This window comes from Cervus elaphus, chromosome 5 (genome assembly GCF_910594005.1).
Source record: "Cervus elaphus chromosome 5, mCerEla1.1, whole genome shotgun sequence".
NCBI lineage: Eukaryota > Metazoa > Chordata > Mammalia > Artiodactyla > Cervidae > Cervus > Cervus elaphus.
The window spans coordinates 17620550-17638693 of NC_057819.1; the positions used below are offsets into that span (position 1 = coordinate 17620550).

Sequence of the window (18144 nt, forward strand, 5' to 3'; positions counted from 1 at the left end):
TCAAACTGGGGCTCAAACCCAGGTCTGCCTGGCGCCAAGACAACTTGTACTCTTACCACACCTCGTTCTCTGTGTTCCATCCTGTCCTAGTCCTCCTAACCTGAGCTGGGATTCCACCTCCTCCAGGAAGTCTTCTCTGATTGCTTGCAGATAAAGCAGTCACTTTCTTCTTGGCACATGTGGGACATTTTGCTCTAACTTCACATTTGCTTTTTTTCTTAGTTGACTGCGGACATGGGCTCCCAGTGGGTGGCTTGGCCTCCTTGTTGGACAAAGCTCATTTGTTCTCTTAGCCAGGCCAGCACAGAGATATGTACAGAGCAGGAGCTTTATAACACCTACCAGATCATTAAAAGTTCTTCCTTGCCCTTGCTCTGCTGCTTCCTGGACTTGACACACTCCTTGAAATTCATTTCCTATTCTTTTGTACAAAATGTACTCATCCTACTGTTTTCCTGGCCCCATCCCACTCTCCAATAGCTAATGAGGTAGTTACTTCACCCATCAGCGAGTCCACAGTGCAGGACACAGGGTTATGTACTCACCTAGCTCCATTTTTTCTTTTCAACACCCTCTTGGCCACATGTTAGACTCTATTTCCACCAGCTTCCCTTGAAATTGGACATGACCTTCTAATTGAGTGCTGGTCAAGGAAGTGTGGGAGAAGGCAATGGCAACCCACTCCAGTACTCTTTCCTGGAGAATCCCATGGATGGAGGAGCCTCGTGGGCTGCTGTCCATGGGGTTGCTGAGAGTCGGACACGACTGAAGTGACTTAGCAGCAGCAGCAGCAAGGAAGTGTGAGTAGAAACGATGTGGCCGCTTCCAGGTCTGGCCCTTGAGAACTTTCCCCACGTACTGTTTAAGCAAAGGGGACTCTGGAATGCAGTGAAGGCAGAGGCAGAAGACAGGAGATGCCTGGATCCCTGAATGGCTGTGAGCAGCACAGCCCCTTTGCACCATTAATCACAACTAGACTGTGATGTGACTGAGAAATAATCTCTTGCTATGTTGGATGTCGTTGCTGCAGGAATGAGCCACCGTGGCTACTGCAGACACAATGGGTTCGAATCCCATCTCGTCTACTTCTCAGCTATGTGATCTGTGTCTCCACCTGAGTTTCAGTTTTCCTTAGGATTCTCCAGAATATCCCAAAACATTCCAGATGTCAGATCACCAGCCTTGAGTATGGTGCCATGCAGGTGCTCAAGAAATGGAAACCCCCTGCCACCCTCTGACCCTGCCTGTGTCTCAGTCCGTGAGTTTCAGGGCGGGGCCTCTGCTTAGTTCCAGGACATAGGATTTGGCTGATCCACAAATATTTGGCTTTACGTTTTAATTAAGTGTTGTTATTTTGTAGTTGTGCTGAGAAGAATTGTATTAGAGGGCAGGAGTTTATAAACCTCAAGGAGAAACTAAATAAGAGACTTTTGCCTGTCACACTGTGGGGTCTAAGGCCAGGAAGAAGGAAGATAGAAGGAATTTAGGAGGTAAGGTGGTCTTTGAGGGCGGGGAGGCAGAGGGGGCCAGTGTACCAGGGTAAGCCTGGCTCAAGGTGATGCTGCACTTGGCAGGGTAGATGGGGGTTGGGTAGAAGCCAGGGCACAGGTGAGAGCCTTAGGGACTCTGGCCACCTCTCCCGGGCTTTCAGCCCTGAAATTCTCACTTCCCTTCTCCCTCAGGGCATTAGTACACACTGCTCCTTTTACGAGGCATGCCATTCCACCCCTCCTGTGGCTAGAATGTTCCGCTTCATGCTTTAGTTCACAGTCATTTCCTCCTCGGAGTCCTCCCTGACATCCCAGGATGCTCTCATAACCCCATGAAGCTTGTGTCACAGCCACTGCTATCGACGATAATTATATATTTACTTGCTGTGCGAGGGCCTGAATTACATCTGTCTTCTCCCAGAAGGTCAGCTCTGGAAAGGAATGGACTCTGTCTTATTTGCTCCTGTGCCTAGAATAAATGCTCTGTATATGCTGATGGAGTAACCGAATGAATAAGTAATAATTTTCTCCCACTCCCTGTACACCAAAAAGCAGGAGCCAGCAAACTTCTCCTGTAAAGGGCCAGATAATAAATAGTTTTGGCTTTGCAGGCCATACAGATTGTTGTAACGACTCAGCTCTGCGGCTGTGGTGGGAAAGCAGCCATGGACAATACATGAATGAGTGGGCATGGCTGTGTTCCAATAAAGCTTTATAAAAACAGGCTTTGGCCTGAGGGCCAGAGTTGGCTGACCCCTGTCCTAAAGCTTGCCGTTTGGCTCTCTGTTTTCACTTGCACTTCCAGTGGTGTGCGGGGGCTTACCTGTAGCAGCTTGCCAAAGCCGACTGTTAAATTTTCTGGACTTTTACAAGCTGGTTGTTAAAATGGCCCTAATTAAAAATTTAAATCGTATAAACCTACGATTATAATACATAAATTACATTAAAAATGATGGTACTACAATCTGGATGAAACTTGAGGACACTCTGAGTGAAATAAGCCAGTCACAGAAAGACAAATACTGGATGATTCCACTTCTATCAAGTGCCTGGAGCAGTCAAATTCACAGAGACAGGAAGTTTAAAATTGTGGTTGCCAGGGGCGGGGAATGTGGAGTTACTATTGAATGGGAACAGAGTTTCAGTTTGGGAAGATGAAAAAAGATCTGGAGATGGATAGTGGTGATGATTGTACAACAGTGTGAATGTACTTAATATCACTGAACTGATGAGTTAAAGATGGTTAAGGTGGTAATAAATGTTATGTGTATTTTAACACAAAAGATTGAAAAAAAGAGGGAATACATATTCAGAACTCATCACTTCCTAATTATGTGGTAATATATTACTACTCTTGGGGCTCTGAGGTTATGCATAGCTTTTATGTCTGTGGTGGAAACGCTATCTGAGATGCTACTGCATATCTCTTCCCCACTCCATGTTGCCAGCCTGAAATTGTTCCTAGAGGGAGTATTTACACCACAGAAGTCAGGACTCCCCTGACAGCTAGCTCTACATTGACCAGCACATGACTGGTTATTTCCATGTATCCGTCTCCTCCACTAGATGGTGAGCTTCTAGGGCAAGAACATCTCAAATATTAGAATCACCAGCAAAAGCTTTTAAAATCCTGATGTCCAAGCCTCACACCAGATAGAATGCCACCCACTGTGGGGAGAGACCCAGGTCTCAGTATTTTTTAAAGTCCTCAGGAGATTTCAATGGGCAGTTTGAGGATCTCAAACTTTAATGAGCATACGAATCACAAATCACCAAATTATTGAGGCTTTTTAAAAAAAATATAGTTGACTTACGAGGGGACCTTGTTAAACTGCGAATTCTGAGTACGGAGACCTGGGAGGTGGGGTGGGGGGCCAATAAAACTGCATTTCTACCATGCTTCCAGGTGATGAAGATGCTGCCGGTGCACAGACCACGCTCTGAATAACAAAGGGTTAAAGGATGAAACTCATATGAAATTCGATCATAACCATGATCGTTGCTGGCCCTGAAGAGTGTGTGTCTGGCTGTTTCTGTCATTCAGCTGTGCGGGCCCTGGGGACAGCAGGGGTATCTATAGATGCTCACAGCCTCATCCCTGGAGCCTGGAACTCACCCTAATATACAGCAGGTGCAGAATAAATGTCTGCAACACTGAAGGTCTCAGTGAAACTGGAAGGGAAGCAGGGATGGGCATGACGTGTGCTCTAGGGCTGCTGGCTGCAGGGGAAGGCATACCAATTCTAAAGCATGATGCAAAGCTCTTGATTCTGGGAGGTTTACGCCACACAAAACCATTCAAGTTCTCTACCTGCATGAATCCTCCCAGCCTACCTGTGTGGTAGGGGCAGTTACCATTCCCAGTTCACAGCCAAGGAAACTGAGGTTCACTGAGACCGTTGGTCAAAGAGAGAGCTGTGATCGGAACCCAAGTCTGGGCGGATCGAAGCTTCTGTCATTTCCGCTCCACATTACAGGAGCCAGAAGAATGATCTGTGCTCAACCTCTTAGCGTCAGTGCTTAGCATGGTTCTTGGCACACAATGGAGCTTAGCTGTCAAGATTTCCTGAGCACGTGAGTCAACGATGTTCACCACCTTGGCCCTTGAACACCAGGCCTGGCACACAGCAGGTGTCAAGAAACATCTACTGAATGCATGTCCGAGTGACCACAGGAATGGGCACTCATGCCCTGAGGGGATGTGCTGGCTGCTGCAGGAGAGTCGCTCAGCCCGCCGCTGGCTCCAGGCAGACAGGAGCGCTAAGAGATGCTTGGCTGACAGCGCCACGAGATGAATGCGCGCCCGGCGGCCTCATCTCCCCACCGACTGGCCCCGCATGGCCTTCCATAATGCAGTCCATTAAAAGGCTTGTAAATTTTCATACACGAAAGCCTACCATGGCATCAGCACAGACTAATTGTTGTTAAATGTGCGGGAATGTTACCGCCATGCCGCTGGAGCGATCACTCTTCCCAGCTCGGCCCAGACGCCGACCCATTCCTCTGCAGGCGGAAAGCTTACAACGTTCGCACAAGGCCAAAAAGCAATTCGTGTCAAAAAGATCAATAATATAAAAATAAAGCATGAGAATTCTAGTTAAAGGGAATGTCATATAAATATGTGGCTCACGTCCATGATTCCAAGATTAAAAAAATCAATCAATATCGTTCTTTAGATGATGTTATTTCTAATGAGAAATACCCGGAACAACTGCAAATAACTGCTTAACTGGGGGGAAAAAAGCATTAATAATTTACTTTATAAGGCATATGATACTGAATGAAAGAGGATTGCTGCTGGTTCTTAATTTGGTTGTAATATGGCGTGACAGGTTCAATGATGCTTTGGTGGGTTCTTAATATTAAATTCAGAAGGATATTCAGCTCGTTATAAGTTTTACCCCAAGCTGGGCAGGGCAAAGCCAGAAGGGCCAGACCGGGTTATGGGAGCCAAGAAAACCTGCCTCATCAAAGTTATTATGTCATCAGAGGGGGTGGGGAGTAGGTGTGCACATACGCGTGTGAGCCGCGAATAGGAAGGGTGGACAGAAGTCCTTCTCACTGCATCTTGCAAGTGACACCCTGTTTATTGAGCACTTGCTATATGCCAAGTCCTGGGCTGAGTATGCAGACTTGGGTTTGAATCCAGCTCTCTGCAATGGGCTGGGCTTCCCTGGTAGATTGTGCCTGGGAAAAGCTCAGCAAAGACATTATCTAAAAGACACAGATCTGGCTGAAAAAAGAGATCTCTTTTCGAACCCCTAACTACCTGCAAGTGTCTAATTCAGATCCTCAGTGTAGAACTGATCAATTCCAGAAAAATCTATAGAGTGTTCTCAGCTCCTTCTGTACCCCCGAAGCTCCCTGGGGAGATCCACTCAGCCCTCCAAGCTGAGGTCTGCATCTTCCATCCTCTGCTCTGCTGGTGAAGAGCTGTGTGAGCTGAAGCAAGCAGCTTAACCTCTCTGAACTGCAACGTCTCACCTGTCAGAGGGGATGACACCAGCGGTGCCTCCCTTGCTATATCGCTGAGACGTGGTGATGCGTGGCTCAATGCACGGGAAGTTTTGCCGGCTGGTGTCCCAGTCTGAGTCACCACCCACCACCACGCGCTGGGTGCTGAGCCTCACTTACCTTACCTGAGAACGGGTGAGAGCAGATGCTTCCTCATGGGGACTGGGGAGAAGTGGGAGGAATAAATTCAGCTCATCAGCTGGGAGCGCTGACTAATGTCCAAAGAGCACTCACTATGTGCTGGGCTTTGTTCTTGGAGCTTTGCAAGGGTCAACTCATTTAACCCTCACATCGACCCTATGAGGTAGGTATCATTATCTCCATTTAAAAGCCAAGGAAGTTGAGGCCCAGAGAGGTTAAGTGACCTGCCCAGGATCACACAGCGGGCAAACAGATGGGTTAGGATGCAAGCCTGTGCCAATCTGGCTCCAAAGCCACGCTTGTTCCCACTGCTTATCTTTCCTGCTGGGTCCCGCTGGTCAGTGAGGCCACTTCCCCCTGGCTTTGCTGGCTGGTCAGGACTGCATGTGTCTAACATCTGTGTGGCCCCAAGGGGGCCCCACTCACAAAGAGATGGCATGCCAGTGCTGGGAGCGACAGAGAAAGGGACTCACAAAGAGATGGCATGCCAGTGCTGGGAGCGACAGAGAAAGGGTTACCTCGGGAGTAAGAGAATTACGACATCAAAGACAGCTGAAATAGCAAACAATGTTAAAAGGCAAAAAAATCTTGTAATTACATCTCAACTCAAAGGGAAGGGCAAGAGTCCTGCAGGCAAATGCAGAACAGGAGGGGAGCACAGGGGCCAGTTAGGACCCGGCCGTGCCCTCCTCAGGCGATCCGAGCTGTGAGGACGTGCCCTCCAGGCCCCACCTAGGCAGCTCAGCTTCAGGAACAGGGACTGGGGACCTTGTCCCGGTCAGAACCTCTTCCCACCCACACCTGCCTGCAGGGCATCCTGAGTCTGGGGCTGGGACAGAAGGTGGGGGAGGCCAATGATGACTTCAGGTTCTGGGCACAGGATGGGGGCAGAGAGCAGGAGCTTGGGCAGGCGGTGTGGGGGCTCAGGTAAGGCATGTGAGGCATAGAGTCTCCTCCTCTCTGTCATTTTTGAGAGGCCAGCCCTACCCCCCAGCCCCCCACATGAGGAGATGATAAGGAGGCTGAGGGATCCTGTTACAGCTGGAGTCACAGCCGGGCCCTCCTCTGCTCTAAAGCCTCCTGTGGCTCCCGCTCAGGCAGAGTCACAGCCAAGGAGCCCCGGGGCCCTGAATGATGAGACACCCACAAACACGACTTATGCTACGTGGCATGCTGGGTGAGTGTGGGGAGCCATGCTGGGAAAGATGGGAGTCCAAGCCTGACTAGGGGTTGGGGTCAACCAGGGCGAGCTTCCTCACTCTTGGGAGGATCTAACACTTGAAAGGAGTTAATTGGGTCAAGAGACAGTACCGGGAAAACATTCCAGGTAAGAGAACAGCAGACACGTCGCCTGAGGTGGGAATAAGCCAGGCTGTCTACTGGCTGAGGGGAGAGGCCGGGAGGGGCCAGATGGCCTGGGGTTTCTGCCCCGAGTGCCTTCTCCAGCCCATACCACCCTCCTGAGCCTGAATTCATGCCCACCTCGGTTCTCATCCTGTCTCAGGTACTAAATGGATGTCAGTCGTCTCCCCTGAACCTCATCTGTAAAGTGGAGATAATCATAAAACCTAGCTTAATAGAAACATCACAAAGAACACACAAAATAACCATTAGAAATTGTGCACCACATGGTAGACGTGCAATAAAAGTCACGTCAGCAGACTTCTCCAGCAAAGGCAAGGCCCTCCTTCAGGGCCAAGCCTGGCTCCTGAGTGACTACAAGAGTAAGCAACTGAGTCTCAGCGATGTTCAAATCGGAGGCCACACAGCAGATATCCTGGCCTCTCTCTCATCTGGTGCCCTGTTGGTCCAACCTGGGTCTGATCAATCACTAGCATCCTGGCAGGTGGATATGGGCAAAAGAAGGAACTTCTAGTCCTCTGCCCACCTGAAAGTGAGGGGACTCCCTTTGGTAGACTGTGTTTGGCACCTCTGGCTACATGAGACCTGTGGGAAAGGGTCTGGAATGCCTCAGAACACAGGAGATCATGACTTGTTACATCTCTGACCAGGGTGGCACCCTGAAACCCACATGAATCAGGCTGTCCAAGCGTCATCACCCCATTCTAGAGAAGGCACAGTAAAGGGTAACTCACTCAATGAAAGGTATATGTATTTATTTGTTGACTGAATCATCCACTCATCCAACCAACACCCAGGAGAGGAGTGCCAGGCTGGTGGGTATCATGCCATTCTTTGCCACCTAACTACCCACAGGGAAGGCAGCAAGGCCTCCTCTTTTGCTTTCTTGCAAATTCCTCTTTCAACATAACCCTTCTGCTCCTCCACAGATAGAACTTCAATTGCGTCTGCTCTAGACTTCCTTTAGCCATTGGGGTTTGCCTTGGAGATGCACCCCAACTCCATGGGAAGAAACACAAAGGAGAAGAGACGAAAGCTCAGAACTGCTGACACTCCCACCTGGGCCCTTGGAGGGCAACGCCAGGCTCGACGCTGAGGAGGCTGCCTGCTGTCTGTGTGCCTCAGCTTCTGCCTTGGGAGCACCCATCACCCTCCCTCGGGCATCGGGAGGGCAGAAAGCAGTGCTCTGCATGGAGGTGGTGATCTAAGGAACTGGTGCTGGGGGGAAATGAGAAGGCTAAAATGTAGCAAAGGCTGAAGGAGAGGGGCTGGGGGGGGGGGGCAGGAGAAAACATAGAAGAAGGTGGAAGAAAAGAAGAGGAGAGAGGGAGATGAGAGTTGAGGATCCGTGGAGAGGAAAGAACTGGCACTCTGTAAATCCAGGCGTTCTAATTACCTACTGTTGTGTAACCACCCACCCCAAATGCAAAGGCTCATAACAATGTCTTATCTTCATGGTCCTGGGGGTTGACTGGGCTCAGTGGGGTGGTTCTTTCCTGTCATCTCTCAGGCAGTCATGGCAAGATGGCAGCTGATGGCCAGCATTTCCTTGACTTGCGTCTGGTGCCTTGGTGTCCCCGGCCCCTCTCTCTGCCATGTGGACGCTCATCCCTCAGGGCCTCTCCAGGCAGGCTGGCCGTCTCACCACAGGGAGCCTCCAGGTGGTCACATTTCTTACGGGAAGGCTGGGCTAGAGGAGGCAGGAGGTGAAAACCCCAGGCTGGCTGAGGCCTCTGTTGTTATGGGCACAGGGCCACCTCTGCCATGTCTATTGGCTCAAGTGAAAACCAATCTAAAGGCCCATATTCAAAGGATGGAGACACAGGCTCTGCCTCCTGATGGGGGAACGCCAGGACACAGCACAGACATGCAGCCACCGTAGGGACAGTGTGAACCTGAAGTTCAGCAAACGAAGGGGATCTCTGGGAGGGACATGACCGCGACATGTCGCTTCAGTCATGGGCACTGAACTCCTAGGGATATTATAAGTATTTGTTGAGTGGGCCTTGGAGGCACCAAGGAGAAGGGTGGCCCTTCAAGTTCTGGCACAAATGTTTGCCCAACTCCCTCACCCCGAGAAGAATGGTCAGGCTGACTAGCAGGTTGAGACCTTCACTGGGCCCAGTATCTCGAACAATACTTGGTATACAGCAGGTACTCAGCAGATGTCTGTTGAGTGAATAAATGACTGCATGGGCTCGACTGAGGACCCGTTCCGTCTCTTGGTAGGTGGCGTCTCGACCCCCTCGCTGAGCTCCTAAAAGGCGGTCACGCCACACGAGCTCCCTCTGATCCTGAGAGGACAGGGAGACCACAACCTCAGGCCCAAGCAACCAGACACCCCCCACCACAGTGAGAGCAAGCGACTTGCTGGCCTCTTGACAGTGAATCTCACTGAACCTCACGTGATCCGAACAGCTGTCCCTACGCAGCAGGAAACAGTGGCTCAGAGATAGGAAGACACTGGTCAAAGTCACACAAGCAGTGGCAGGTGGGACTCAGACCCTGGGTGTCTGACCACCACTCTCTCTCACTTTCCCTGGGGATCAGAGGCTGTCTCTGCCTCTTTGGTTCCCAAACTGCTGTGTTTCAATCAGGCCCAGGTGAACGAGCCTGTTCCACCTCAATGGAAGGGGTTTTCCGCCACGCAGGCCACATCTTCATGGTGGAAGAGGAAGGAAGCAGGGGAAAAAAAGAAAACCTCTCCCCGCAGTGGCCTTGCCGTCTTCTGGCTGGGCCACGGCACACACGCCTTAGCAAAGTTTCACCTCTGATTTAGCATAACAAAACTTTTAATTTAGATGTTTTCGTCTCTCTCTCCAAGTAAAAATAAGTTTAAAATAATGACTGTAATAAATGAAGGTAATTAATTGTAGTTTGTTCCTTTACTGTCTAGTCAGCTTAATTTTACCTTTTCAACTAATAATGAGAAAATAATTTTTGTGCTCGGAGGGTTAATGATATGTAACTGCGAGAACTGCTAATTGCATGTTGCAATCCATCCATCAACAACCCCATCTGTGCGACTTGATTATGTTTGCTAAATTATTGCTTTGAATTATCTTTCATAAAGCAACTTTTGTAATTAGCGGGGCTTTCGTCTTGCTCTTTTCTCTGCGCACAAGGATATTCAAACTTTGGCCATTTCAAGCTGTCTCCATTAAGCCACCTTCTCTGGCTGTCTTTGTTTCCCTGAGCAGGGGGAATCAAGACTGTCCTTTAAGCAATCAAGGCGGAGAGGGAAAGCTTCCTCAATTCACAGCAGGGCAAATTCACTTCCTCTCCGCCTCCCTCCCACCACCAGCACGGTGGGGGAAAAAAAAAGAAAGAAAAAGAAAATAAGACCCCCGCATACATAGTATGAAAAGATAAAAGGATGTCTGTATTCTGTATACACCAGGGCTGGTGGAGTGAAATTAAGGAATGAACTTGAATGTGTTATATTTCAACAAGAGGCCCACACTTGGGGAGAAGGAATGACGGGTACGATATTCAGCCTTGGCGTTTTATGGGTTAGTTTATGTGACTCTGGAAGGTGTTCGCTTCAGGGAATATTCCTGGGAGGTGATTAATGCCCACTTGGGAATCTGCAGCTCTGAGCCCAGGGCCTGGTGGATTGCGAGAGGGAAGCGGCATAAAGGATGAACCCTCATTAAAAAAATTAAAATGAAAATCAAATTTGGATTATAAACGGCCTGTGTGTGTGCAGTTTGTTCTGGACGAAGAAGATGCTTTTTATTAACACCTTTCTTTGCCAGCGCTTCTCCCCTGAGGCACTGGGAGGGACATGGCGGCCGCAATGGATTAGTCAATAGATCATGAAGAAAGCAGGGGTTTTGGGAATAAAACTCCAGACAAATGTAGTCTTTTTGGTACATTAAAGGGATGATAGAAAACCCTTTTAAAAAAATTAACGAAGTTCTTTGAAGATTGCCAGCTATTAAAATGGTGTCTATCCCACATCCCACATGGATTTGGAAATGAGAATTCAGCTTTGTCTCTTCTGGCCGCCCTAAGACTCTCTCTCTCCTCCTGCACTTACTGAGCATCAACTGTGTGCCGGACATATGTCAACTGCCTCCACGCTGCTCAGTTCTTAGAAGCCCTCCTGTTAGTCGCCTTTAAGGAGGAAAACTGCAGCTCAAAAAAAAAAAAAAAAAAACCACCCCAAAAAAACTGCAGCTCAGAGAGGTTGAGGAACTTCCCTTAGGCCACACAACTAGCGAAAGATTCAAGCCAGGCCCATCTGAGTCTGATTCATATGTACTTTCCATCATACCACACTTGGGTCTTCTCTGACCACTGCCGAAATCTAACGTGTAACTCTTACTCCCATCGAAAGATGACATAAGTCATGCTGGCTTCCTCTAGGGACAGAAAACCCCCTTCTTTTGGATAAAAAGCCTTGAACACCTAGTTAGGAAAGAGGCAGATTCTAACCCAGGCATAGTGGAGGCCAAAGAAACCTATGTTGAAGGTGACTGATAACAGAAATAAAATAGTAAGGCTTTTAACACACAAAGTAACGTTCTGAACACTCTGTATTAACTTTGTTCTTCTTCATTCACAACCCTATGGAATAGGTATAATTATTATTCAATTTTGTAGAGTGTGACACAGAGGCCCAGAGACACAAATAACTTGTGCATAGAGGCACAGGCAACCTGCTTAAGGTCAAACAGCTAGAAACTGGTAGAAGCAGGATTCAAATCCAGGTTGACCCCAGAGTCTGTGCTCTTCACTCCCAAGCAGCTATGTGTCAGGAATTACATTAAATTCTTTCCCTTCATTGTATTTCATCTAATCCTCAGAACAACATGGAAACATCTGTAGTGCTTTTATTCTCCTTTAACAGATAGGGAAACTGAGGCTCTAAGTGGCTAAGAGAAGCTTTGCCATGCCAAGCCAAGCAAGGAGAATGGCCGAGAAAGTAATGCTCTACATGAAACATTCAATGCCTGTCTTGGGGCTGGACCAAGGGATCAGCTGTCTGAGAGTGCTTGTGTGCTGAATGCTTCTCATGGGACCGTGAGCTGGCAGATGGGGACCTTTTCAAAAAAAAAAAAAACAAAAAAAAAAACAAAACACAAAGCCATGACAATACATTCCTAACATTATTGGTCTTCTTTCTGGGTTTTTTCCACCCTCTTCCAGCTCAGGCACCTCACAACCAAATGAATCAATACCGGATGGCCCCATAAATAAATAAGCACATCAGTCAACTCAGTAATAAAATGAAAGGATGAAAAATATGGAAATCAGCGACATTTGTGTAAATCCAGTTATTGTTTACTTTAATATTGCCTTATGTGCTTACTCGGTTCTGAAGAGACAGATTTAAAGTAATGTGGCACTTGGCGGACGACAGACTTAAAAATGTATCTCCACTGGCGAGTGCTTAAGGGCCAATCCTTTCAGCATCCTGCCTGAATCCAGGGGAAGACTGAGAAGAGCCCCCTGAAGACAGAACGTTGGAGAAATGGCCTCCCTCTTCCACTCCCCTGACTCAGTGTAACTCCATTCTTTTCCTTGCCAACCTCCTGCGCCAGCCAGACAAGTGGACATTCTCGGAATCCTGGTCACCAAGTCAAGCAAAGAGGAGATGCGGGGGAGGTTCATCTCCATCCCAGGGCTCCAGGAAGGCAAGAGAAACAACTGGCTGAGGACAGTTCAGCTGCTGCCAAAGGAACGAGGGCCCGATGGGTTGGCACGAAAAGATGTGCAAGGAGTAGATTTTATATACTCCGAGGGTGGGTGGTAGAGAGGAGTATGTCAGAGCAGGCAGCAATCCCACCAAAGGGAAACAGAGCACCCTTTCTTATCATGACACTATGGCTGATCTGGAGGGCATGGGGCAGTCTACAATGGGGGCAGGGAAGTTTCTCTGCTGCTGGAAACCTCTGAGAACCCCAGGTGGGATAGGAGAGACAACTGGGGGGTATTTTCGTGACATGCCACAGGCCTTGGGTCTTACCTCAGCTTGGAAGCTTTTTAATACAGGAGCCACCATCTCTCTGATTTCCTGTAAAAGAGATCAGCGAAGAATTCACTGTGGTGTCAAGCAGCCCCTGCCTGCAGCTCACTGTTGTCCCCCAAATCAGCAAGTGTGTCCCGTGGGACTTGCGCTCCATGAGATTTCATAAGGGTTCCTCATATATACACCTACAGACAGACCCAAACACACACAAAGGGGCCCGGCCAGGTCTGATCAGAACACATCAAGCACAACATCAAGTTTCTTCCCTGCAGGACCCTTGGGAGCCTTTTACACAGTGCACATTGGGAATTTCTGGAAGAGGGAGAGGAAGTAGCATTTCCCAAGTGGATCTGATCACGGAATGCTGTTTTATGCAAAGTACCTCATGTGATTGGTGGCTCATCAGGGGTCATTTTTTGGAGCTGAGGCTGGAGAGGCTCTGCGCCCTGGGTCATGTCACTAACATCCTTCAAGAAAACCTCTGCCCTCCAGGCACTGCTTGGGAGATGTCTCCAGAGGTTGCCCTTTCTGCTTCCCCACTCAGTCGCCCTCTCTAGCAAAGACTGCATTTGTCATTTTAGCAACACCGCCCTGTACTATCACCCCTTCCTCACCAGAAAATGGGGTTTCTGGGGGCTTGGTGGAGTCACCTGCCATGGGACCCAGCTCAGAAGAAGGGCCCTATAAATGTTTGCTAAACTCTATGCCACCAGGCTATCTTCAGAAGGGAGCCTCCTATTTTTGGACCCTAATTTCATGCCTTCCTCAAGGGCCTTTGAGGTTCCCAGCCCCAAGGATGCCCCTGGTGGACTCCCATGAGTTCTTTTCAGCATGCAAGAGGAAGGTCTTTTAGAACTGAGGGTCCGAAGATCTTGATCATAAATGCTCCAGCTTTCTCTGAGACCCACTGGGGACTCCTCTAACCACTGTCATCTATGGTCCAAAAGAAACCCCCGTGGGAGGAGAACCTGAGGGGGGCTCGAGACAATGGAGAGGGAGCAGGTAGCAGAGAAAAGCAGGAAAGGGAAGGATGCACCGAATACCTATGTCAGGTGAAGAATAAATCCCTTAACTATGAAATAGGATGGTGTTGCTCCTGGAAACAACCCTTCTTCTGGGTCCTGGGAATGCTTCCTCACTGTTCTGGGGTCCCCCCAGGGCTTCTCAGAGCCACTGACTACTGATGTGTGCTGGGGATCTAAGGAGAGATGTAGGGAACCCATGTGAACCTAGGGAATTTATTTGATCAGAAGGAACTGTGAGTGCAGGGGCTGAGCATGGAAAAGGAAACTCCTGTAGACCCAGGTTGCAGGTTATAAACTCAAATGCCCACAGAGGCTGGAGGAAGAGGACAGGAGGGAGACAGGCTGGGCGGCCTGTGGCAAATCTCAGGAGAACACAGCGCCTTTGTAAGGGGGTGGCAGCTGCTCGGCTGTTTCTGATGACTGCTGTGTGGGGGTGGAGCCTCTGTGTGGCCAGCTCTACCAAATGGTCTCAAAAGAGATCGGAAATCCGAGTTTTGGGGTGAAATCAGAGATGCTAAATGTTGATAACTCATTGTAAAACTGGAGAGATTTTTACCAACCAAATAAAACACATCAACAGAAAACCTCTGGTCTGGGTTTCAGGAAACGGAAGTATTGGAAGGGGCTTATCTCCTCTGAATTTACAGAAAGGGACACAGGGGCTCTGAGAGTGGCTGACTTTTGAAGGTCCCAAAGCAAGTGAGTGGCACAGTTGGAATTTCAATGCAGGTCAACAGATTCTCCAAACAGGCTCTGTTCACAAACCCCCACTCATATGAATTTAGGGGATTCAAATCTGAGAACCGTGGTGAGGTTGGTGGGACTCTGGACCAATGCCAACTCTTTCTAGACGCCCACCGCCCTTTCTGTCTGCTTAACCCCTGGGGGAAACCAAGCACAAGCACCAGCAGGAGGTGAGCTGGGTACCAGCCAGATGATGTTCTTAAATAAAGTCTTGGCATGACTCTCCCCCATCAGGAGAGACTAGTTCCAAAAATGAGAATTTTCAGAGGCGCGACTATAATAGGAATGGAAACTTATTCCTCCTAATTACATAATTGCATAATTATGCAGTATTAAAATTATGTAAGCCAAACTCAGAGGCTTAAAACCTGGCCTGGATTTCCCTTATCACCTGGGGGCTCCCACATGGCCTGGGGGAAGGTCTAAATGGTGGGCTGTGGAGATTTGTGGCCATTTCGTCTCTGCTTCCCAGACACTGGACTCAGAGACAAAGCTTCTGGTTCTCTCACTCTGGGCAAAAAATCGGTTTAAAGACTAAGCTGTTCTCTGTTGTAAGAGGGGAGGGAAGGATGCTCAGAATCTCCCCATGTCTTCTTAGCTCCCAGTCAAACCCAGGACTTGACTTGGTCTTTCTGAAGCTGTAACATGGCAGACACACAGATCTGAGATTCCCACCCCTTCTCCAAGTGCACTCTCTCTCAGCTCTCAAACCTGATTCCCCCCAGACTTGCTCCAGGGACAAGTCCTAACTAGAACCTACTTCCCACTCTTGCCTTGAAGAACCCAAGATATTTATGACATGTGAGGAGGATTTCACAGCTAAGAGACCAACCCCTCCGCGTGGCCTGATTTCTGGGTAGCCGGTTCTGGGTCTTCTCCACCTTTCTGTGGGCCCCTCCTCCATCAGTAAGATGGCAACAGGACTCCTAGGTGATTCCAATAGGCAGAATGGAATCAACATTCTAGGTCTAACATTAATACCTTCGGAATGGCAGACCCTGTTTGGTTCTCCAAGATGCAAGCCACCTGAGTGGGCTGAGACAGAGAGCTCCACCCTCTGCTGACCACAGAGAGGCACAGCTGGCTTTGGGAATGGGCTGGGTGTCTGTTTCCCGTTTTCATGCCTCTGATGTGTCACATCCCTGCCAACATTATATGGAGTCAGGAGGTTTTCTTCTTCCTATTTGCATTTATTTCCATCATTAAAAAAAAAAAATTTGAGGAGCAACAGGGGGCCTGATAGAGGAGGAAAAAAAAATTCACACATTCACCCCTGTGAAGAAAGAAACGTGTCCATTCTCGTCTTTTCCCCTGCGGGACTCTTACATTGTGGGGGCTGGTCATTAACTGGACCACCTTCATAGCAGCTGGGAAAGACAATGCTGGTGGCTGGAGTTGCAAAGGAAGGGGTGAAGAATGAGGCACATTTATGGGGAATGGGTGCCACTTTCAGACTTGGGAGATTAAGGGAAGGGCTGGAGAGGGTGATAGTCTACAGCCACCATCTCCCAGACGCCAACGGGAAAGCAAAACAAAACCAGGAACTCAAGACAAATTGTCTTTGCTGTCAAGGCCAAGCATCTGACTTGGACGTTAATGTGGGGGGAAAATGGATGTTGTACAGAGCCCTCAAAAACAATGGCTTCCGTGGAGAAGCGTCCTGCTCTTACTCTAGACAGCACGGCTGAGTGCCACTATACGAAGAAATGCGGAAACGTTGAGGGTTGTAATTTTTCTTTGTGGCTAATTAGCTTCTTTTCTTGTTAGTCACTTATGTCTATAGTTTTCAAAATATAGTTTGAACGGAGAAAAATCTGCATTCCTACTGAGTTAATTCTATAACAGCAACTATACTGTACCTCAGGTACATTTTTCTTAAATTCCCGGCGGAGTTCAATTAAATGTTTATGAGAATGTTCACTCTCCTCCTGCCGTGCAGACAGCTCAGAAGCGACGGAATTAAGCTCCTTCTGGAACAATAAAAAAGAAAAAAAAAAAGGAGAGAGAGAAAAGAAAAAGATTTTTTTTTCCTCCTTTTCCTTTTTAATCATTGTACAAAACAGCATTCCAAACAAGTTTTCTTAACTTACAAAAAAGCTGAGAAAAGACAGGATATTGACTCCTGGCACAAATGAATAATTTACGAAACTGGGGATGCAACCGAAAAAAAAATCCAGGACAGCTTTTTTGCTTGTCAGAAGTCAGGCCAGATCAATACTCTCCCATAAAGTTGGGTGGAGTTGTTTTTTTCATTTCTTCCTTACGCCTCTGCCCCACCTCTTAAATTTCCAAGGGAGTGATGGCATAAGCTTGTCAGTAACTGTAGAAAACATCTCCAAACCGTGTCAAAATAGTAAAGTGCGGCATATTGTATGGGCATATTATAGTGTAAGAAAGTGCTGTCGACAGCTTTCATATATCAGAGGTGGGAACTGTTCCAACTATGACTTACTTACACTTAAGGGTTCATAAATACGCCTTTTAAGATATAGATGGCTTTTTAATTTCAGTAGATTTTGGAAAAATGAAGGTGCCAATAAGAAGCAAGATGACCTTTTGTGTATCCTGCAGTAAATCATTTAAGGTTCACTTCAAGTATAAGAAATATTTCATTGAAGACTGCTGGATTCAGAGCAAAGGATTGGAAGCAGCTTTGCCTGCTTATGTGCAATGAAGGTTTCAGACCAGGTTTTTACAGGATGCACCAAGGAGAGAAAAAAAGAGGGAGGGATGGAAGTGGGGGACGCTCCAGCTCACACATGACAGACAATGTCTGCTGGTCGTACATGTATATTTGATCACCCCTCTCGCAGCTTTCTTCACTTTAACGGTGGCAGTTTCACAAGGGGAGTACAATTCACCATGAGTTGTCATGGATTTCATTTGCATAATTCAAGAAATGCTCTGTTTATGTGGTCTGCTGCTTTCTTGCACCATCCCGAGATGGGCTTTTTTCTGGACCATAACTCGAGGAGCATTTCTGTATATATCACCCGATTATATTTGCAGCAATCAAGCCCCATAATTTCCTAAATCCGGTGATGCAATAAATTTCTGCAATCAGATTTATTAAAAACACACACGCAGATGCGAGAGTGTATTTCGAGGGTGAACTCTTTAATCTAACATATGTATGACGAGGCCTGGTACCGTGTTGAAAGACCCCATTTGTCATCACTAATACGCATTCATCTTGCACACACAATGAAACACTTTTACCATTAGATAATGAAATAAAAGTACTATTAACCCGCTGCAAATCCTTTTCCCTCTAAGAGACAAAATGCATGGTAATTGTCTTATATCATGTCTGAGAGTCGGTAAATCTGCTCAACAGCAGTTCACCATAGCACCATAAACCTCATACCCACTGAAGGCTGGAGCGTCTACC

At 47.9% G+C, this 18144-nt stretch overlaps 1 protein-coding gene across 3 annotated transcripts in view; it reads right to left on the bottom strand.

Moving 5' to 3' along the window:
* CUX2 (cut like homeobox 2) overlaps positions 1-18144 on the bottom strand; it is a 268877-nt gene that overhangs the window by 82282 nt on the left and 168451 nt on the right. For all 3 annotated transcript variants that reach the window (XM_043901848.1, XM_043901847.1, XM_043901849.1), the window contains 2 exons: positions 16613-16723; positions 12982-13029 (listed from right to left, as the gene is read on the bottom strand). In XM_043901848.1, coding sequence (XP_043757783.1) covers positions 12982-13029; positions 16613-16723 — 159 coding nt within the window. The remainder of the gene's footprint in view (positions 1-12981; positions 13030-16612; positions 16724-18144) is intronic.